General features: G+C 45.5%; 1 protein-coding gene across 5 annotated transcripts in view; it reads left to right on the plus strand.

The window, feature by feature from the left end:
- Positions 1 to 23854, plus strand: part of LOC129386809 (uncharacterized) — a 119453-nt gene that overhangs the window by 74401 nt on the left and 21198 nt on the right. For 4 of the 5 annotated variants that reach the window (XM_072289724.1, XM_072289726.1, XM_072289725.1 and 1 more), the window contains one exon: positions 13205 to 14928. The exons of the other annotated variant lie outside the window; for it this stretch is intronic. In XM_072289724.1, the coding sequence (XP_072145825.1) occupies positions 13205 to 14568 (1364 nt within the window). In that variant the 3' untranslated portion in view covers positions 14569 to 14928. Of the gene's footprint in view, positions 1 to 13204; positions 14929 to 23854 lie in introns of those variants that run through there. 5 annotated transcript variants of the gene reach the window in all.

A 23854-nucleotide genomic window follows, 5' to 3' on the forward strand; every position in this document is an offset into this window, starting at 1 on the left:
TTTTTCATGCCGCTGGTGCTATAAGAAGAGTGAAATTTTTTGCCCACTAAAGTTGCCATTTTCAGACTGTCCGCACAACTATTCGGATGTTCTTGTGAGAAAGTCATAATTCTGGTCGGCGACTCAGTATGCTAATTTAACATTGAAAGGTGAAAGTGCCAACACGGACAAACCTTCCCCGTGAGGTAGCTGATTATGTAGCACGCCAGCCTAGAACTTTGGCGGAGGTTCTGGCAGTTGCACTACTGCCCGCCATCAGCTGACATTTCCACATAATAAGCTACGTCAATTGTGGGGATGTTTGGGGGATCTGTGTGGGTTTTCGTTTAGACCCTCGCCTATCAGCGTGTCAAATTTTATAATTATCTCGGAACGGAAATGTTCTTGAAGAATCGAGAAAAATTTGTTGTCTTCTATAGGATCAGTGAAAATCTTAATTATAAATTATATACTATAAATCGCAAAAAAAAATTTTGTTTGCCGTTCTGTTCTTTTGAAAAGTTGTCTGCCAGAGCAGATAAACTGCTTGTGCAAGCAACTATTTTCACAGACGGCATTTGTTTTATCAAAATTACCGCTACCGAAATTTTAACGGACTTCTAAAATGTGGAGATAATGGCCTCGTGGGATGGCGAAAATTTCAAAAATATAGCGGGTTCCATCTAGAGGTAAAGAAGTAGGGTGCGCCTATGGTACTAGTTTGTGCTGTATGATTAACATAGTTGTTTTCCACAGAGTGGTCCAGATTAAAGACTGCATTTATGGCAGCAAGATAACGCTGAATGTTCTCACAACTCCTCCGAAGTCTCGTCGTAGCATGTCTAAGTACTTTCATGCTTTTCTAAGCCGCTGAAGTTGTTTTTAAGCGCACCCTAGGCACCAGCGCTTCGTCACAGTCTATACTAAGCGCTGTGATGAAGTGGTGGGTGATTTTTAGTGTTTGGATTGCGTTTATGAGTGAGTAACCACTTACTGCTTTCACATAACCTGCCCACTGTAAAAACTTCGTATAATATAGTTTGCAATTACTTTCACAATCTGCTCCGAATGTCTGTTTTACTGGTCCAAAATGGATTTCTAGCGGCTGCAAAAGCTGTTTTGAAATGGCATGTGCCAGTAGCATCATAATCCACAACATGTGGCAAAAGCTGGCGGGAGCTCATGGAAGAAGCCAACTCCAGAGAATCAAGCTGAGCAATTTAGGAAGAGACACCTTGAGAAGGCTGGGGTATCGAGTAGAAGAAAACAACAGAGGCAAGAAAAGTATTGGGCTTTCCTTTGTGTTCTAGCTAAAAAGCATAGATCTGTGCTATGAACTGTATAACCGCGATACAGAAAACAAGTTTGTAACAGCCCATTTAAGGTTTACAACTATAACGTGAGATCTTTCTTAAAGAGTTATCTTCTAGCATCAATTGCTGCACAAATGAACATACCAGTAACATGCCGTCTTACGGGTTGTGCACATACAAATACGTCTTTAGTAAATGCATATAATCCCTTTCTCGGAAAATAAAAATGACAATGTTGTGGTACATATACTTTAAGACTTTTCCTCACACCAAAGCATTAAATTATGCCCCTTAGTTGTGTTTTTAGCAATGGTTTAGGAGCCTAATGGGACCAACGTGTTTCTACATGTTATTTACGAAGCGGCACAGTATTCAATTCAGTCTTTATTTTTCTCTTGGACAGAGAGTGAGACAAGACTAGAAGCTCGTAAGCTTGACAGAGGTCCTGCCCCCTTGATCAACTTGGCAGTACAGTACACAGGCAACAATGTTCAATTTTCCAAATAAACACTGAAACAAGGTAACAAAACACTTCGTAAAAAGCAACGCTACGCATTGCAGCACAAGACATAGGCAATAAGATAAACAAATAACATATTATGGGGAAACGAAAAAACAAAAGTGCTATAGCTTTAAACTGAGTGCAATACCACGTAAGTTTGCTAAGAAAAAATCGCTTAATAGCATGACTTGAATGCTGAAAGGGGTCAAACAATTTTTTGTTTAATTTATTTAATAATACTGGAAGAGTATAAGAAAGAGACTGCTCGGTATAATATGCCCTAGGTGTCGGCACTAACCAAATTTGTCCTGCAAGGATGAAGAATTTGACTTCTCATGTGTAAAGTCAAACCTGAATAAATGTCGAACATGTTTGCATCGAATTATTCCTTATATTGAACAATTTTAGAACACTGTTACGTAATAAAGAAATTATCGCAAAAAATATGCTTAATCGAACAAAAATGGCCATTACTGATACATTGAACTTCAAGAAGCATGAGAATTCCCCAGAAGTTACTTATCGTCTATAATACAGTGCAGCGCAGTTGTAAACTATAACCCATCTACTTTTGGCATATGTTCCACGGTTGTTCAACAGGGCTGCATTTTAGGGCCCTTGGTTCTCCTAGTTCATAGTGATATCGGTATACCTAGTTCAGCTGATATAGTTCTGTGTGTAGATGACACTAACATATCTTTCTGCAGTCACAACTTCTTGAACACTCTAGTAAATGCAAACAAATATTTCTCTGAACATGATCAAGCTTCAGCTAAATGTGCACAACACAATATTTAATATTTATTGTCCTTAAAACCAAATATAGAATTCTGCCCTTCGATCCTGTCATCAGTTTAAGAAAGCAAAAAAATAGAATGTGTGAGCTCAATGCGTTTTCTTGGACTGGTATTTAGTGAACAGTTAACCTTGATTGAGCATATTAATAACTTGCGTTCCAATACACCACTCTCAGTTGGTCTGATACATATTGTTACGAAGAGTTGCGAAGAAATGGTTTTATTTACAGGCGATGGATGATGATCGTAGTGTGATCGCAGCGCAGCCCGGCCTCTCAAACTCTTCGTCTTCTCTTTCTTCTCTTCTTGTCGGTGCCTTTCGTATCTGTTACATTTCCCCGCAAGCAGACGAAGCCCGTGGGGCGAGTCAGGATGGACAAGCAGGGTAGAAAGGCTTCAGGCGAGCAATATGGGTCAGCTGAGTTCTGCTTGATCGCCGACCATTGCACAGTAGGCGAGCTATGACGTAAGTGAGTTCGCTGAGGCGGTCCACAACTACAAATGGGCCTGAATATTGTGACAAGAACTTTTGGCACAATCCACGCTTGCGTTGCGGTGTCCAAAGGAGGACCAAGTCACCTTTTTGCAGCGATACTGGTACGTGACGGTCGTCGTATCGCTCTTTCGAACGACTTTGCGAGGCCAGAGTACGAAGACGAGCTATTCGACGCGCTTCTTCGGCGAGACACAACGTCTTCGATACAGAATCATCACCGTGCAGAACGAAGGGTAAGAAAGTGTCCAGAGGGCTACGCGGTAACCTTGCATACAGGAGATGACATGGGCTATAGTTCGTGGTTTCGTGCTTCGCCGTGTTGTATGCATAAGTGATGAAGGGCAGCACGTCGTCCCAGTTCTTATGATTGGAGGAGACGTACATGGCAAGCATGTTAGTCAGCGTTCTGTTTGTCCTTTCAACGAGGCCATTGGTCTGTGGATGATACGGCGTGGAATGACGGAACTGTGAAGTGCACAAACGATGTAACTCTTCAATGGCATCAGCCGTGAACTGGCGACCACGGTCGCTGATGATGACACGTGGTGGGCCATGACGAAGGACCACGGAACGGAGCAGGAAGACCGCCACGCAAGCAGCGGTGGAAGACGGTATTGCTGCAGTTTCTGCATACCGCGTAAGATGGTCTACGCAGACAATGATCCAGCGGTTCTTGTTGTTAGATAACGGGAATGGACCCAAAAGGTCAATGCCTACTTGCTCGAATGGCGTACTGGGCGGTGTCAATGGCCGAAGGGGACCCGGGGCTGCGGTGGTCGGTCGCTTGTGACGTTGGCACGTTTCACAACTAGCGACATAGCGCTTGGTTGTTTCGTACATCTTGGGCCAGTAAAAGTGCTCCTGCATGCGGTGCAGCGTTCGTACGAAGCCGAAATGGCCGGATGTCACATCGTCATGCATGGCACGTAGAACGTCGGAGCGGAGACTCTCGGGGACAACATGCAAAAAACGCGCTCCATGCCCGGAGTAATTGGTTTTGTACAGCAATTTATCACGGACAGTAAAGCGACCGCTGCCTTTAGAAGTACGGGCGGCGACAAAAAATGGGTTAAGGGTAACATCATCTCGTTGTTCTCGCTGAAAGTCCGCCGCGTCAGGGAACGTAGGAGTAACAGCAGTGAGACAGTCGTCAAAATTCTCAGCATCGCAGTCGGTAGTCGCAAGAGGAATCCGAGAGAGGCAGTCTGCGTCAGCGTGACGACGGCCACTCTTGTACGATACCACAAAGTCGTATTCCTGGAGGCTCAGCGCCCAACGTGCGAGGCGACCAGAGGGATCACGCAAACCGACCAGCCAGCATAAAGAATGATGGTCGGTGATAATCTTGAATGGTCTACCGTAAAGATAACACCGAAACTTCTGTATGGCGAAAACAGCTGCCAGGCATTCCTGTTCCGTAACCGTATAATTCCGTTCAGATTTGCTCAGGCAACGGCTGGCATATGCGACTACATGTTCTGCGCCACTGTGACGTTGTACAAGCACCGCTCCTATCCCAATTCCACTAGCATCAGTGTGAACTTCAGTCGGACAAGATGGATCGAAGTGACGCAAGAGCGGTGCTGACGTTAGTATAAACTTCAGTTGCGAAAATGATGCGTCACACTCTGGTGTCCAATTGAAGGATGCATTTTGTCGCAAAATACTTGTCAACGGGTAAACGATGTCGGCAAACCTGGGAACAAACCGACGAAAATATGAACATAGGCCAATGAATGAGCGAAGTTCTCGTGCTGATTGTGGTGGTTTGAAGGAGCTCACCGCTTCAATCTTACGAGGATCGGGTCTGACGCCATCCTTGTCAACTAAGTGTCCCAGGACCAATATTTGACGTTTGCCAAAGCGACATTTTTTTTAGTTTAGAACCAGTCCAGCTTTCTCGATGCAGTCGAGAACAAGGCTGAAGCGTTCATTGCGTTCTTCAAACGTGCGGCCAAAGATTACAACATTATCGAGGTAACACATGCATATCTCCCACTTCAGATAACGTAGTACTGTGTCCATGAATCTTTCGAAGGTGGCAGGAGCATTGCAAAGGCCAAAAGGCATAACATTAAATTCGAATAGGCCATCTGGAGTCACGAAAGCGGTCTTTTCCTTGTCGGCAGGGTCCATAGGTATTTGCCAATACCCAGATCACAAATCAAGTGTTGAGAAGTAAGAAGCAGCGTGTAAGCAATCAATGACGTCATCTATTCGCGGTAGTGGATAGACATCCTTCTTCGTCACTGCGTTTAGATGTCTGTAATCCACGCAGAATCTCCAGGAGCCATCTTTCTTTCGGACCAGGATTACTGGGGCTGCCCATAGACTTGATGACTCTTGAACGACACCTTTGTTCATCATCTCCTTGACTTGCTCGGCAATAACTTTGCGCTAGGACGATGACACTCGGTAGGGCTTCTGGCGGATGGGGTGTGCTGAGCCGGTATCCTGTGACGAGCGCGGGACGATGGCAAATGAAGGGGTGCATCTTCATGCGTGAAGTCGAATGCGGCCTCGTGCCTGGCAAGGACTTGTACCAGTGCTTGCCATTCCGTTGTACCGAGGGCCTTGCTGATCATGCCAAGCATTAGCTCTTCAGAATGGCGATTATCGCAAGGAGAGCAAGCTGTAGAGACGTCCGTAGTTAGTGTCGCTATTGAGCTACATGCGGCTTCATCGAAAAGAGCGATTTTCATACCGCGAGGAAGGACAGCCGGCGTGGCGGAACAGTTCAGCGCCCACAATGTGGCGACTCCTTTCGTCATGCACACGACAGAGCAGGGCACAAGTATATTTTTTTAGCACAGTCTATGCGGAGAGGCCTGACTACAAGGTCAACACAATCAGCATCAACAGCAGTTGTTGAAACACGAACGGGCGTCAGGCACCACGATGGTGCAATCACTTCATCAAGAACACTGAGTGTGTCTGTGTCCCCGTCTTCACCACCCAAGCTTTGTTCGGAATGTGCTGATATAAATAACTTGTTCAATGAGATTTCGCCACAACCACAGTCCACGGAAGCACCGCACTGTTCAATAAAATCGATACCAAGAATAACGTCGTGCGAACAACGAGAAAGAACAAGGAATTCCCACACAAACACTTTCCCAGCCAACAAAACACTCACAGCACAAACACCAAGGGGGTGAAGCCACTCGCCGCCTACTCCACGAAAGGTAATACCGTCAATCCAAGAAAACATAACTTTGTGGCGTAGCCGGTTTTTGAAAGCAAGGCTCATCACAGACACAGCTGCCCCAGTATCAACTAACGCCATGGTCGGTTTTCCGTCAATCGAGACATTCACTTTGTTTTTGAACATCACAACAGGCAGAGGTATTTCTTGCAACGACCGTCCGGCGACCACACCTCCACTGGCCGCGGATGCTAGTTTCCCGGCGGCGGTGAGGAAGAACGGCGCCGAGGGGACGGAGAGCGACGCGGACGGTTATTTGGTGGCGTGAAACTCCGCTCAGATGCGGGCGAATCGCTGCGCCTGGTCTCGTGTGAGAAGTGGTCCATTGGGAGCAAATCGGTCGTCCGCAATTCATATGAAGTACGGGTTCTGGGTGGTGAGAACATCGGTGGTGTCCTTCGTGATTGACGGCCTTGGCGACAATACCGGGCTATATTGCCTGTGGAACCGCAGTTGTAGCACACGGGAGAGTCGCGGTTCACAGCATCTTCCTCGAAACGGATGCTAGGGTGCTGCGGGCGGCGAGAAAGTTCGTTGTCATGTGGATAGCCTGTCTCTGAGCCTCGCTGAAATCCGTTATATCGTTCATAAGTCACGTCGTGGTAGGGGGTCGGTGCTCTTCTTGTCGCGGCCTGACAGAAGTCACAGGGCCTCGGGGGTAAAAACGCGGCTGCTCTCGTTGTGGCCGAGCGTCATAATTAAGTAGCGCCTCTGTCGTAGAGACGTGGCTGCTGTCGGGGCGCGAGTTCATAATCCTCGGTGCCCCTCGCTGCAGGATACGGGGCGATGGATGCCACGTTTGACTCGAAATCTGGTGGTAGGCGGAAGCTATGAGTGCCTGAATGTGTCGCTTGTGCGTGCAGGCTCAGCTCTTCCCGAACTATTTGTCGGATCGTTGACGCAAGATCGAGGGGCTGGTTGCTGTCCACGCTTGCAACTGTCGTCACATTGGCTAGCCTGCCAAACTTCGGCGTGATGCGCCTCGTTTTCAGCTGCTCGAAAGTACGACAGTGCTGAATGATGTCAGTGATGGAAGCCAGGTTGTCCTTTGCGATGAGGAAATTATAGACGTCTTCGGCAATTCCTTTCAGGATGTGCCCGACTTTATCTTCCTCAGACATTCCCGAGTCCACCATCCTACACAGTTTTATTACCGCCTCAATATAGGCCGTGCGGGTTTCGCCTGGCACTTGCGCACGTTGCAATAGCGTCTGTGCTGCCCTTTTCTTTTTCGTCGCGGATTCGCCGAATCGCTCTTTGATTTCGGAAACAAATCTTCCCCATGTTGTGAACGTTTCCTCGTTATTGTCGAACCACAGCAACGCAGTATCTATTAGAAAGAACACGACGTTCCAAAGCTGAGAAGCGCTGCTCCACTTGTTGGCGGCACTCACACGGTGATAATGGATGAGGCATTCCTCGACGTCTTCGTCCGATCTTTCAGCGAAGGGACGCGCATCTCTCAGTTGCAGAACGGAACTTGTCGGCGCAGCTGTTGGAATGGGCCGTTGTTCGTCTGCGTCGTGGGACATATTCAACTCCAGTAGATACGGTGGGAGTCCAGCAATGCGACGGCTCCGTCGAAGAAGTTCTGGTTCAGCCTCCGTCTTCGGATGTCGATTACCCCGCACCTTCCAGCACAACTGTTACGAAGAGTTGCGGAGAAATGGTTTTATTTACAGGCGATGGATGATGATCGTAGTGTGATCGCAGCGCAGCCCGGCCTCTCAAGCTCTTCGTTCTCTTCGTCTTCGCTTTCTTCTCTTCTTGTCGGTGCCTTTCGTATCTGTATATAATATAGGCTGATTACTTGATCCACAGCAAGCCTAACCTTAGGTTTTGTTCACTTGCACAGCCTGGTGATGTTTCTCAACTGCGATATGTTTCTTGCAGGACTCCTGAGGCTATAACTAACTGTGGGCTTTTGAACTTTGAACATAGCATCATAAATTTCTTGAATGATAAAGCAAGCGAAAATCTAAATCATGAGTTCCCTTGTAAAATACTTTACAAAGAATGAATTATGGATCTATTAAGAGTTCATCCAGAAATAAGGTTCCCATGAATGTTAGAAATAGACAATATTGTTTATTCTCATAGATGTTCACACCATTTGAAAGGTGAAACTTTGCTCTATTTTTCTGCATAATCGTCATCTTTTTCTACGCATTTTTGTAGACGATGCTCCAATTTCTGTCTCCCAATGTCGTTGAACTCCGCCGCCAAACCATTGAGGAAGCGTTTCAACTCTTCTTTGACTTCATCGTCGCTTCTGATGCGTTGGCCACTCAAACGTTCAAGTGATAATCGCTACACGCAAGGTCTGGACTGTATGGTAGGTGGGGCATGACAGTTCACTCAAAGTTTGTGAAAAGTTCCTGGGTTTTACGGGAGACGTGAGGTCGAACGTTGTCGAAAGCAGCGGCTGCGAGTCGGCCTCGCCGACGGTTCTGGATAGCTTGTCTGAGTTTTCTCAGTGTTGCAGAATAACTGTCTGAGTTGATTGTTGTCCTACGTTCCATGAAATCGATCAGCAGTATTCCCTTACGATCCCCAAAAACAATGGCCATGACTTTGCCAGCAGAAGGAGCTTGTTTGAACTTCTTTGCGACTGGTGACTGGGTGACGCCACCGTTTGGATTTTTGTTTCCTTTCGGGAGTGAAATGAAACACCCACGTTTCGTCTCCCGTAACAATGGAATGCAACAACAATCCTGCCTTATCTTCTTGACACTTTTGAAGAAACTGGCGAGCACAGTCGAGGCGTTGCTCCTTGTGGTCTGATGTCAATAGCCGCGGTATCCATCGAGCACAACACTTGTGCTACCCCAGTTCTGTCACTGTATCGTAAGAACTCCGAGGAAACGGAGCAACAAGTTAACGGACGGTGATTCTCCTGTTTTGAAGCAGTTCGCGTTGGACCATCTCAATAACCTCCTCCGAAACTGACGGTCTTCCACTCCATTCTTCATTGTGGACTTCCTCCCGACCGGCACTCAAATCCCTGCACCACTTTCAGACGTGTTGAACGGACATACACATGTTGCCATACACCTGTGTCAACTGACGATGAATATCCACGGGTGAAGTCCCTTTGGCATGCAAAAAGCGAATTACGGAATGAATCTTGCACTTCGCGGGTTCAGCAATGGGAACGTCCATATTGGACGGCTGCTGAGCCAAGAATGAAGCCTGTATATGCAAGCGAAAATGCTCGCGAATCCTGCCGCCGCGCCACAGAAATCTGTTTCGAGCGGCGGCGGCGGCACTAGCGGCGGGAGCGGCGAGGTTCGGGCAAGTTGGAATTTCGTCGCAGCGGCAGCACCGCTTCCGAACGGCCCGTCTCGACACGTGACCAGTGGAGGACTAGTGTGGGAAAGCCTGCGCATAGAAGGATGTTTATTTACTTGCTACACGTGGTACGGGCAACATGCCAAGAGAGCTTTTCAACGAATTGATAATTGCTAAACGCAGGATATGTATTTATAAAATAATGATTCGAGCGGCAGGGACAAAGCCATGCTTATATTGGTAGTCGCCAACTACCGAAACTGGCTGAAAGTCCCGTCTTTTTTGCCAGCAACATTGATATTCGCAGCGGCGGAAAACGCGCGGCGACAATGCATGTGAAACGAAACCTCGCGAAAAGCTTCGCAGCGCCGCGCCGCTGTTCGCTCCATTCGCTCAATCGCTTGCATGTGAAACAAGCTTGAGCGGCACAGCGAAGCGGCCGGGGGGAATAGAGTGTGGGGGGTTGGATGGATGGGTGGATGGCGGCTATACCCTTTGTAACGGGGGCGGTTGGCGCCACCTAGCCTTTTGCTCCCCCTCCTATTTTATTATTATTCTTTTTTTTCTTTCTTTATATCCTCTTTTAACCTAGTTTTCACTCCCCTCCTCCCCCCAAGATAACTATCTAAAACAGTAGAGGAAACACTATCTCTTCGATTTATGGTGTTATCTATCCCTTGACTTCCTCCACCAATCCTCTAGCCTCCCCTTCGTTACTGCCACTCTTTTCTCGTCTATTTTCCCTCGTTGCCCGGGAAAACCTAATGCCCATTCCATATCTGCCACTGTTCCCTCTGCCAGGGTCGGGCGAAGGTCTGTGCATCTCAGCACTATATGCTCAGTGGTCTCCATTTCGGCTTCGCAAGCTGTGCACCGAAGGTCCACGTCTTCAAATTTAGCCCTGTATGTTTTCGTTCTCAAAACCCCCGTCCTAGCTTCGAATAATAGTGAGCTGCCCCGCGACCGCGCGCACCAGTGTTGCCGGATTTCACCTCGCACCTTCCCGTGTGGCTGGAGCTCTTTGCAAACCTTATTTCTCGAGTGATATTACACACAACATCGACCTATTGTGGGCCTGATGTGGGTGATTACTTATTTATTTTTTAGTGCTGTATGTGGTGCTCTATTTCACAGTTGTAGTTAAAAAATATGTTATGCTGAAATGTTTTTATACTGTGCAGAATTGTGGATGTTCTTTTTTGGTGTGATTCTGATGCTGCCGCACATGGAAGCATGTTGCCGTCTCAAGTGCATTGGTTGTGACTACCAGGAGGGCAGGCCTCGTCAGGCACACACAGCCTTTAGCCTCCCCCCTAATTTGGCGATGCATGTTTGAATGCTGTATGTGAAAAGTGAATCACGATAAACATTCAATCTTTCAAAAAGAAACTTTTCAAGTCTGAGAACTAAGGAGTGAATCTGGAGATTCATTTAAGGAAAGCGAGTGAATAGCACTGACTGTGGTGTACCAAAACCTCATTGTGCAGAGAACACGCTTAATTTTGCTTTTTATTGGCATCTTATATTAAACAAATGTTACGAAAGAGAAGTATGGTGATGCAACTTCATTTATATGTTTCTACTATGTATGCCTGTAGTAAATAAACTTAACTTTCTCCATGAACTGTGAACATAGCTCATTTGGCATAAGAGGAGAATTAGCCTGATGTTAAGATCCTTTAGTATTTTTGCTATAATTTTGTGTTGTAGAAACATGTAATCGGCCGATTCAAATACTTGTTATGCTTCTGTGGACAGAGAAGCATATATAACGGCTTCTTACGAATTGTTAAGCACAACGAATTACAGCAGAGCTGCCTTAACTATTGTGACAGTTGTGACTATGCGATAGATGCACACATTGCACTCAAGTGCAACAGCATAGGGAGAAGCCACATCATTGGCACTTCTGCCATCAAAGCTTCTTCCACAAGCGCGGCTTTGTGCAGTATTACCCCGCAATATATTACACCGCGAATTGCCGCATTCTTAGCCAATAAGTCAAGGTTAACCTCAAGGGTGTGCCTATGTCTCCTACAATGCCGTGACGTCACTCACAGTAATATATGACTTTGGGAATTATTGAAGGCAACAAAAACTATCTGTTTGATCTGTTGCTTCAATAAACGATTTCACAGTTAGAGAAATTGTAAAACCTAGAACCAGAATTTCTGTGAGTCTGTTTTACTCTGTGCCGTAACAGGAGAGACATACTTCGGTTTTGTGTGCTGGTTCCCAGGTTATGCAGTTGTTTCGTGCAGAAAACGAAACTATCTGCCTTTTTTACCTAGTTCCAATGTGTTAATGTGCACTTTGATTCGCCTCTGTCTGCCTCAGTGCTCGTGACTGTGGCACTGACTTCTGCCATTATTCAGATGTTCTCGCAGACGACGCCTGAGCTGAGCGCAATGAGTAGAGTGCATGTCAAATTGTTCCTCTTTGAACAAAACTGCAACTGAAGATGTTGTCATACTTTGTTAAGCCTATAAGGCCGGTACTGAGACAAACCCAAATTAGCAAGTAGTTTTCGCAGATGAAGAATGGCAATATCACTAAAAAAAAGTTGCCATATTTTTGCAGCTATAGCTCGCTCCAAAAGTTGTAAATCATTAAGAGTAAGGTCAGGCTTGGGGTACGGATTACAGGAATTTCTATTTGAGGTGCGTCTTTTTGGCAGCACAGTGTGCTGCCAAAAATCTTATATGCTGCCACAAAGCTGCACTTCAGGGCAAGGTTCTCGACTACTCAAACTCATTATTTCCTGGGTAACCCCTCAATCTTTCCATTCCTCTATGTAGAAACTCCCTTCATTGTCACTGATTCCTCCTCTGTACGAGTCACTATATTATATTTAGTAATCAACGAATGCTCAAACCTCCTTTTAACGAAGCGGGATATAACAAAATAATGGATACAACGAAGTAGATTAAATTCTCTGTGAAATCCCCATTGAGATTCTCGTATTTAAAACCTCATTTTAAGGACGTGAAATTGTCCTACTAATGGATATCGCGCACTAGATTCGTCCACAAAACCAAAAAATTCCCAACCGTTGCCTGCCGAGTGCATCACTTTCCCCAGGGTTCTACACTGACTCACCGCAGCAGTTTAATATTTCCAGATCGCTGCGTTGAATATGTATTCGAGCAACAGTGGCCTATCTCAATGCCACGCGTAGCTGCGCACCTGTGCACAAGCAGCAGTGCACTATTGCACGTCTCCACTGACCTCTCCCTTTCGTGCGGGTGCTTGGCTACACGGTTATGCACAGCAGAGCGAAAGAGCACTTGAGGCCTCCTAGCCTCAAGTGCTCATTAAGGATCAGCGAGCAAGCTGGCTCAAAACATCCTTAAAGTGTTCGCTAAGGTTCCAGAAATCCGTGAAAATCTTCGAACACTCCACGTTCTCTCACTTTCTAATTTTACACCTATGTAAAAAATAATTTCTATTATAGGCGTACATCACAAACAGCATTATAAAGCATTAAAATGCAGAACTATTGAGTCAATTTAAAAGGACCCCCCCCCCCTCCAGAAAGAGAAAGTTTGTAATTAAATTCAGCACCTGTTTTCTTTTTGGCATTTCATGCTATTTTTAATTACTTTTGTTTTATTTGTGCAGCATCGAGGCCTCCTATCTCTCCATCAACTGCCACATGTGACAACCCAAAGCAAGGATTCCTTCACCAATGTGACCTATGTGACTACGAGGCTGATAACTTGTTTCATCTGGATGCACATGCCAACATCCCTACTGGCAACAAGCCGTATCAGTGCCCTTCATGCTCTCGGAGTTTTTCACGAAAGAGCGATTTAAAAATCCACTTGCGCACCCACACAGGTGAGAAGCGATATGAGTGCCCGTCGTGCGCTCGGAGCTTCTCACGAAAGAACCGCTTGAACGAACACCTGCGCACCCACACAAATGAAAAGCCATTTCAATGCCCTTCGTGCCTTCAGAGCTTCTCACAAAAGGCCAGCCTGAAATCACACCTGCGCATCCACACAGGCGAGAAGCCATATCAGTGCCATTCATGCTCTTGCAGCTTCTTGCGAAAAGATCACCTGAATAAACACTTGCGCACCCACACAGGTGAGAAGCCATTTCAGTGCCCTTTATGCCCTAAGAGCTTCTCACAAAAGGACAGCATGAAGTCCCACCTGCTCACACACACAGGCGAGAGGCTGCCATATCAGTGCCCCTCATGCTCTCAGAGCTTCTCCTATAAGACCCGCCTGAACAAACACATGCGCATCCACACAGGTGAGAAGCCATATCAGTGCCCTTCATGCCTTCAGAGCTTCTCTGTAAGGGCCAGCCTGAAAAACCACTTGCGCACCCACACAGGCGAGAAGCCATATCAGTGCCCTTCATGCTCTCGGGGCTTCTCGCGAAAGTTCCGCCTGAACGAACACCTGCGCACCCACACAGGTGAGAAGCCATATCAGTGCCCTTCATGCCTTCACAGCTTCTCGGTAAGGGCCAGCCTGAAAAACCACCTGCGCACCCACACAGGCGAGAAGCCATATCGGTGCCCTTCATGCTCTCGGGGCTTCTCGCGAAAGTTCCGCCTGAACGAACACCTACAAACGCACAGAGGTGAGAAGCCATTTCAGTGCCCGTCATGCCTTAAGAGCTTCTCGCAAAAGGCTAGCATGAAGTCCCACCTGCGCACACACACAGGCGAGAAGCAGCCATATCAGTGCCCTTCATGCTCTCGGAGCTTCTCGCACAAGACTCACCTGAAGGTACACCTGCGCACCCACACAGGTGAGAAGCCATTTCAGTGCCCTTCATGCCTTCAGAGCTTCTCGCAAAGGGGCAGCCTAAAATCCCACCTGCGTACCCACACAGGCGAGAAGCCATATCAGTGCACTTCATGCTCTCAGAGTTTCTCGCGAAAGAAACGCCTGAATGAGCACCTGCACACCCACGCAGGTGAAAACATACCAGTGCCCTCTATGCCTTCAGAGCTTCTTCTGTAAGATTGCAATGAAGGTACACCAGCGCATTCATACAGGTGACCGGCCATACAGTTGCACTGTCTGCTGCGTGTCCTTTATGCCGTCTCGTAGTTTGAGGAGACATAAACGGAGAGCACAGCAGCATGAAGCACAATATGGAGGGTAGGTCAACAGCTATGATGAACTAGACTCCAAATTACAAATCTACAGATGTGTAGCAAGTGAGCATGTGTAGCAGATGTGAGATACTTTTGATTTTATTCTATTCATACTTCTATTTTGCAAATGGGTACTTTTTTAGAGCAATTGATTGTTTAATAAGTTAGCATTCCACTGTCTGTTTCATCGGAGCACCAAATAAAATCCTGTGCTTAATGAGAATTCATTGTCTGTTCTTGGTATTTGAGTACCTGAATGACAGCATGCTATATAGTGGTGTCAGCATTTTATTCGATCGAGAGCTGCGAGGTAGGTTGAGTGTTGGCAATTGGGAAGTTCATTATTAGCACAGAAGGCTCTGTTGCAACAAATACACATGCGTAATTTACATCTTTAGTCATATGTCAAGTCCTCCATGCCTAATTCCTACATATTACATCAAGATATGTGTCAGCATTTGTATAAGCACTGGAGTGACATATATCTATAAAAATAGTTCTATAAAATTTACATATTTTTTCGAGTATGCAGTGACATCTGCACAGTATAATACATTTGTGCACAGAAGGCAGGAAATTGGGCCAATAATGTTTTTCAATACTTGTAAAGATTGTTTGTGAATTGCAGTTCTGCCAGTCGCTCTTAATTTCTTCACGAAGAAAGTTATGCACAGGGCATGTTCTTAAGATAATAAATCCACGAATTAACTGTTTTTATTTTGATTATAAGTTAGTGCGAATATTTCATGCTTCAAATAAGTATTTAAATACCAAATATTTTGTAGTAACCTTCGAAAACTTAAAACTTTAGTTGCTTTATAATATGGATAATGTAATATTAAAGTGATATATGTTACAGTGATAAAGTATATATATATATATATATATATATATATATATATATATATATTATGGGGGGGTAAGTATAATCATAGAATCGATCCCGCTGTCAGGAACGGAAGAAACCTAAAAGCAGTGAAGGAGAAACTAGGAACAGGCAAGAATCATATGTATGCGTTAAGAGACAAAGCCGGCTATATCATTACTAGTATGGATAAGATAGCTCAAGTGGCTGAGTTCTAGACAGATTTATACAGTACCAGTGGCACCCACGAAGACACTGTGAGAGAGAATAGTCTAAGGTAACTTGAAATCCCACAAGTAATGTCGGAAGAAGTAAGGAACGCCTTGGGAGCTATGCAAAGGGGGAAGGCAGCTGGGGAGGATCAGGTTACAGCAAATTTGTTGAAGGATGGTGGGCAGAGTGTTCTAGAAAAACTGGCCACCCGATGCGCAAGGCCTCATGACGTCGAGCGTACCGGAGTCTTGGAAAAATGCTAAAATAATCTTAATCCATAAGAATGGGGATGCCGAAAACATGAAAAAATAATAGACCGATCAGCTTAATGTCCGTTGCCTACAAAATATTTACTAAGGTAATCCCAAATAGAATTGAGAACACCTTAGACTTCTGTCAACCAAAAGACCAGGCAGGATTCCCTAAAGGCTACTCAACAATTGACCATATTCACACTATCAATCTGGCGATAAGAGAAGTGTGCGGGATATAACTTAACCCTTATAGGCAGCTTTCATTGCTTATGAGAAAGCGTTTGATTCAGTCGAAACCTTAGCAGTCATGAAAGCATTACGGAATCGGGGTGTAGACGAGCCGTATGTAAAAATACTGAAAGATATCTATAGCGGCTTCACAGCCACCACACTCCTCCATAAAGAAAGCAACAAAATCCCAATAAAGAAAGGCGTCAGGCAGGGAGATACGATCTCTCGAATGCTATTCACAGTGTGTTTACACGAGATATTCAGGGACCGGGATTGGGAAGAATTGGGAATAAGAGTTAATGGAGAATACCTTAGTAACTTGCGATTCGCTGATTATATTGCCTTGCTTAGTAACTAAGGGGACAAATTGCAATGCATGCTCACTGAACTGGAGAGGCAAAGCAGAAGGGTGGGTCTAAAAATTAATCTGCAGAAAACTAATCTTTAACAGTCCTGGAAGAGAACAGCAGTTTACAATAGGTAGCGAGGCACTGGAAGTGGTAAGGAAATACATCTACTTAGGACAGGTAGTGACCGCGGATCCAGATCATGAGACTGAAATAATCAGAAGAATAAGAATGGGCTGGGGTGCGTTTGGCAGGCATTCTCAGGTCATGAACAGCAGGTTGTCATTATCCCAGAAGAGAAAAGTGTATAACAGTGGTGTCTTACCAGTACTCGCTTACGGGGCAGAAACCTGGAGACTTACAAGAAGGGTTCTACTTCAACTGAGGACGACGCAACAAGCTACGGAAAGAAGAACGATAGGTGTAACGTTAAGGGGGGGGGGGGGGGTTAGAGGGAAGCAGATTGGGTGAGGGAACAAATGGGAGGTAATGACATCTTAGTTGCAATCAACAAAAAAAATGGGCATGGGCAGAGCATGCAATGAGGAGGGAACATAATCGATGGTCATTAAGGGTTACGGAGTAGATTCAAGAGAAGGGAAGCGTAGCAGGGGGGGGGGGAGCAGAAAGTTAGGTGAGCGGACGAGATTACGAAGTTTGCAGGGACAGCATGGCCACAATTAGCACATGACCGGGGTATTTGGGGACGTATGGGAGAGGTCTTTACCCTGCAGTGGGCGTAGGCGGGCTGACGATGATGGTGATAATGTTCACTCTCGTTCACCCCCCTTGGGCATAGCATAGGAAGAAAATATGAGAACGTGTGTAGTAGAGGCTGTATACGTTTCTCGGGGAGCTAGGCTTTCCTAGCTTTGCAGAGACGATTTGCACTGTATGAAGAGCCCTTTGTGTGCAAGCAAATTCCCCATTTATTCCTTACACCCCACTTGTGCTTTTAGTAAACAGTGCGTCACAACATGTGACGGAATGACAGGAACTTCATCATCATCATCATTTATTGTCCCTTAAAGGCCCCTGTCAGTGTATTACATAAGGGGGGAGCGTAAACATAGTAGACAACAAGAACAAAGGTCATAAAAATATAACAATGCAACACAGGGACATAAAAAGAAGCAAAGAACGCGATAGTTAAAATGGTGCATAAGAATATTGCCTTTATGCCACAAGCGCCACACACGTCGGCGAATGGTTAGGGCAGCAGGGCAAATACACAATGGTTACAGGGAAAAAAAAACTCAATACAGGAAAAAGGATAAAATTTCATATGAGCACAAATCGGAGCAAAAAGAAACATGTCAACCCAGATGATTTAACAACATCGCCTTAAACCTTGTCGCGTCGTGCTCATTAGTTAGTGAATCGGGCAGCAGGTTCCATTCTTCAATTGCGAATGGAAAGAACTTGTTAAAAACATTTGTAGAGCAATGAAGTCGTTGGACGATATTTGAATTGAAAAGGTGGCGCGATCTACGATTGGGAGGAGATATAAGGGAACCACGCAGATAGGGGAAATTGAAATATAACTTAAGGAACAAGCACAGGCGCGCAACTTTTCCTCTGAGAGCTAAGGAAGTGAGGCCAAGTGATAGATTAATGGATCTTACGCAGGAATGAAAGTCGTATGTCGTCGATATGAAGCTTGCTGCACGGTTCTGGGCGATTTCAAGCATCTTAATTAGGTAGGACTGATGAGGACTCCAGATCGCGGATGCATATTCAAGCCTACTGCAGACAAAAGTTTCATATGCCAGTTATCGTATGTTAGCGGGGGAAGTGGGAAGTGATCTGATAGAAGTTCATGGCCATGATCGGCCATGAACTTGCCAATGTTATGAACACTGCGATGAGCACATTGTTTTATACTTATTTTGATGATAGCTGTTCATTTTTTTAAAACTATCTGAAATGTATTCTACATTGACTTGTTTCACTTCTCCATCTGAATTAAATATAATCTGAAAAATTATACTTTTTGCTCACCACTACTTTAAGTCTATTTCAGGTAACAAATACCGATATATAATAAGTAAACATGCAAAACAATTTTCTCCTTTCTGGCAAGTTCCATTGCTAAAAGTTACCTTCACACCCACTCAGCCATCTTGCTAACACATACTCCTACAGACTTCGGCACTTTACAGCCACGTGAAGAGGCACCTGTGCCAACACGTGACCATTTCAGTGCAGGTTCTTCTTTCAAAGCCTATTCGTAACTTGTGAACTGAAATAGCGTTCGTCTACCCACACAGTTATGTTATGTAGGTGTCTATGTCTTAATAAATGTAAAATAGCTGGGAAAATGCATACGTGTGCAGTATGCTGCAAGGCGTTCTGGTAGACAATCGTTACTGTATGCGAGGATAGGTTGAGCTGCTAGGGTAATTCACAGCTTGTTCCAGCATAATGTGACAAGCTGTTTCATTGGGTTTTAAAAGTGCAATGAAATAATTTTGAACACTGATGTGACATTACTCAACACTGAGAGCACCACAGTGAAGTGTGGTACCATCTATGTAGGCACACATTGTGGAAATAAATATATTAATAATTAACAGTGAAGTTATTTAGTTATATGAAGATATAGTTGAGACCAGGTGTGCTGAAGGTTGCAGAGACATTTTTAGTAATCAGTTTTGAGCACATGTGTCAGTGGCCGTGATCGTGTGAAATCTCTTTGATGTAACGGCTCAACAGCGAAGTACTTGTTTATTCGCTACGCCTACAAAAACTCCTGTGTACAGCAAAATACTCATTAGCGATAAATTGTGAATGCTGTAAGTCTCCCTAGGACATGTTATCAAAGTAGACCACTACCTAATTGAACATCCTTGTGCATGAAAAGAGTATTATGTGTGTACAAGAAAAGCTAATGGCATATTGTTTTTCTGATCTGTTAATGTCCTGAGTTGATTGGAAGTTCTGTTTGTTGAAGTAGAACGAATATATTGATGCCTTATTTAGTTAGAACTAAACTAGATTTCTGAGACATTGAGAACATAAGCAGTGTGAATGCGCTCGTGAATGAACCTACTCGTTTTGTTGGTATCTTCTTATTCTGCAACAACTGACCCTTTTGTATACAAGTGTGTGGAAGAAGATGACATTACCAATTCTGTTCTATGTGTGCATCATTTTTGTCATGTGCTGGGTCTCTTCATAATAAGTGATACATTGAAACCCTATGTAGGTCACTTCATATTCACTTGGGATGTGTGCTAGCATATAGGCCTTTCTTACATGGAGCGATGCACAGTTACAAGAGGCAGGGGTTTCCAAACGTCTTGGTCTTAGGGATATCTGACCAGCGTTTCCGTTGTGCACCTCCCTTCCTTTTCACGCTAGTTTGCTTACACACAGACTTAACATAAGAGCTCATTAATGCTTATGGAGCCTGAAATTGTAATCAGGGGAAGCCTTTTTGCACACTCAATCCGCAGAGAAGCCGGTATGTCTCGGGAGAAGGATGGAGGGTTCGGGGGAGCCACTGTATCTGCCTGCCATTATATGCAGTTCAAAGAGCCATTTTTCTTGATGATATGTGTACACTGATATATGGACCAGCAATTCTTTTTCCGCACTGCATAATGCCATGCGCAGGCAGACCATGTGGCTTTTACGCTACGCACCGGGTGCCATTCACGGCATGTTCACACAAACTGAAGTGTCGGGCACTCAAAAGCCTATAGTAGTATTTTGCAAAGAAATGTTGCATGGCACTCTTGTTCCGGAGCGGTCTTCGATGTATCAGCGCAACGATAAGTATAAATGCCCGCATCGCCTGGAATGTAGCAGTGGCCCTTGCCTCAACAAGACGCTTATTTTTTATTGTCGTTGCTTGTCAACCGACGAAACGTCAGTATGAAACTATATATGCACGGAGTTTCAGCGAACACTTCCGAATATTCTTAAAGGTTGCCTGTGGCAGATATCAGAGCTCTAGTTCTTGAGGTGGTAAAAATTGAAATGCATAATCCACTAATTAACTCTTTAAAGTAATTACACCATGGCCCATACTGCAATTTACAAATTCTAGCCGTGGAGTTGACCAAGTTGGATACAGATGAAATGAATTCTCAGGATGGCACCAATTTTGAGGTATTAATTCCTAAACGAAGAGGGCTTTGCAAATACACTCCCGACATACCTTGCACATGCTTTCTAGTGACAACGCTAAAAAAATAACGGAGACAAATTCCGCACATCTGCACCTGCCGCAATTCCTTCTTGATAAGCCCACAATACATAGAAGCTAGCTTAAACAGATTTTGAAAACATATTCGTGGAACCTAATATGCGAGTAGACGTTGGCACTACACGCTTCATAACACTACAAACGTCCAAGAACTTATCCGCAGCAACATACGAGGCACGCTGCCAAAACGGGCTTTCTTTGAGGATGTGAAATTTCCGCACAAAAGGTGCAGAGAAAAATGACGGGAATGTTTTTGTTTGCAGTATTCACGCAAGGAATAGGGGAAAGCAAGTAGCATCAACACCTAGCCGTAAAGTTAACACACAGATTTTCAGCACGTCGGACCGGTCGTATATGCGTCCATTCCTTTCGCCTACATCTGTACTTATTCTTTCTTGCTTATTTTGGTTTCTATTCCCGAGAATTGTATTGCGACCACGGCGGTAGCTGAGCCGTCAATTTATTACAAGCGCGAAATGTTCCAACCATGTCTGACTGATCCAAGAAAGCACCACTGCAGGCTACATGAGGCATACAATTCCCTACTCCCTTGAGCTAAGGGCCGCAGCATTCCCAGAAAAACTACGGGGTCAATTGCCCCCCCCCCCCCGCCCCCGCCATTTCTTCCTTCTCGATAGTTCTAGTATAACCGTTGTCGAAAGATGTAGAAAGGCTGAAGACAGCACTGGGAGCTGTCAAGGTCGCCTGCTTTGTGCGAGGCCCAGAGCGGTATTGAGACCGCGGCGCGACTTACCATTCTGAATAGCTACCCGCGAGCGTTAGTTTTCGGACGCCAAGGGACAAGCAGATGCGACGAGTGGAAGATACGCGACTCGAGGCTTCTCGGTAAGCGCTGAAAACTTTTCCTTTTCTTATTTTCACACACAAGTATTAAGTGGTGTTCAAATTCAGCTAAAATATATCGTGTAGCTAGGCGCGCTCATGATCGCGTGCATGCGTGAGGCTGCGTGAGCAAAGGCGGACAAATCAACGGATAGGCATGTAGGGCCCTCTGGGCCGTTTTTCGGCGACAGTGTAGCCTATCCGCCTGCGGGATTATCTTACTGAGCTATGCCGAATACTTGGCTGCGGTAATCGGAAGTTCCTATTCCCCCCCCCCCCCCCGTCTTTTTTTTTTCTTTTTGCATTGTGAGGCCTGACAAGCGGGATAGCCGAAAGTGGACGTGGAGGAGCCCGAACGGCGAGACTAGAAATGAAATAGACTTCATACTCTGCGCTAACAGATTGTTCTAGAGAATCTGGCCACCCTGTATACGCAATGCCTCATGACCTCGAGCGTACCGGAATCTTGGAAGAACGCTAACATAATCCTAATTCATGAGAAAGGAGACGCCAAAGACTTGAAAAATTATAGACCGATCAGCTTACTGTCCATTGCCTACAAAATATTTACTAAGAAAATCGCAAATAGAATCAGGAACACCTTAGACTTCTGTCAAGCAAAGGACCAGGCAGGATTCCGTAAAGGCTACTCAACAATAGATCATATTCACACTAGCAATCAGGTGATAGAGAAATGTGCGGAATATAACCAACCCTTATATATAGCTTTCATTGATTACGAGAAAGCGTTTAATTCTGTCGAAACCTCAGCAGTCATGGAGGCATTACGGAATCAGGGTGTAGACGAGCCGTATGTAAAAATACTGAAAGATATCTATAGCGGCTCCACAGCCGTCGTAGTCCTCCATAAAGCAAGCAACAAAATCCCAATCAAGAAAGGCGTCAGGCAGGGAGATACGATCGAGAGATCGTATCTCCCTATTCACAGCGTGTTTACAGGAGGTATTCAGAGACCTAGATTGGGAAGAATTGGGGATAAATGTTAATGGAGAATACCTTAGTAACTTGCGATTCGCTGATGATATTGCCTTGCTTAGTAACTCAGGGGACCAATTGCAATGCATGCTCACTGACCTGGAGAGGCAAAGCAGAAGAGTGGGTCTAAATATTAATCTGCAGAAAACAAAAGTAATGTTTAACAGTCTCGGAAGAGAACAGCAATTTACAATAGGCAGCGAGACACTAGAAGTCGTAAGGGAATACACCTACTTAGGGCAGGTAGTGACGCCGGATCCGGATCATGAGACGGAAATAATCAGAAGAATAAGAATGGGCTGGGGTGCGTTTGGCAGGCAGTCTCAGATTATGAACAGCAGGTTGCCATTATCCCTCAAAAGAAAAGTATATAATAGCTGTGTCTTACCAGTACTCACCTACGGGGCAGAAACCTGGAGGCTTACGAAAAGAGTTCTACTCAAATTGAGGACGACGCAACGAGCTATGGAAAGAAGAATGATAGGTGTAACGTTAAGGGATAAGAAAAGAGCAGATTGGGTGAGGGAACAAACGCGAGTTAATGACATCTTAGTTGAAATCAAGAAAAAGAAATGGGCATGGGCAGGACATGTAATGAGGAGGGAAGATAACCGATGGTCATTAAGGGTTACGAACTGTATCCCAAGGGAAGGGAAGCGTAGCAGGGGGCGGCAGAAACTTAGGTGGGCGGATGAGATTAAGAAGTTTGCAGGGACGGCATGGCCACAATTAGTACATGACCGGGGTTGTTGGAGAAGTATGGGAGAGGCCTTTGCCCTGCAGTGGGCGTAACCAGGCTGATGACGCCTGACACCGGCGAATGATGCCGAGAGGGAGTGGGGCTATGCTAATCCAGGTACAACCAAATTAGGAAGGCCCACTAAGCTAAACAAGGACACCCCGCAGGGGCGTCTGCGTCAGCAGGCGTTTGGTGTGTTGCGACACCACGTACCCGAGCACACGAGGGTTGGACCCTCCCGCGTGTAGTCGTGCGCGGCTCAGCCGTGTTCGGGGAAAGGGGGATCCTGGGGGTTGAGCCGATGCCGGGTGTTTGGATCTTTAAGGCCCCCCGGCGGAGGCAACACACCTCTTTGGCCTCTGCTTCACGTAGACGGCACCTCCGGACTGACCCACCCGGGGGAAATCGACAGTCGCCTCTTCCTGTCTCTTTCTCCCCAAATCTTAGT

This window comes from Dermacentor andersoni, chromosome 8, assembly GCF_023375885.2.
Source record: "Dermacentor andersoni chromosome 8, qqDerAnde1_hic_scaffold, whole genome shotgun sequence".
NCBI classification, from domain to species: Eukaryota; Metazoa; Arthropoda; class Arachnida; order Ixodida; family Ixodidae; genus Dermacentor; species Dermacentor andersoni.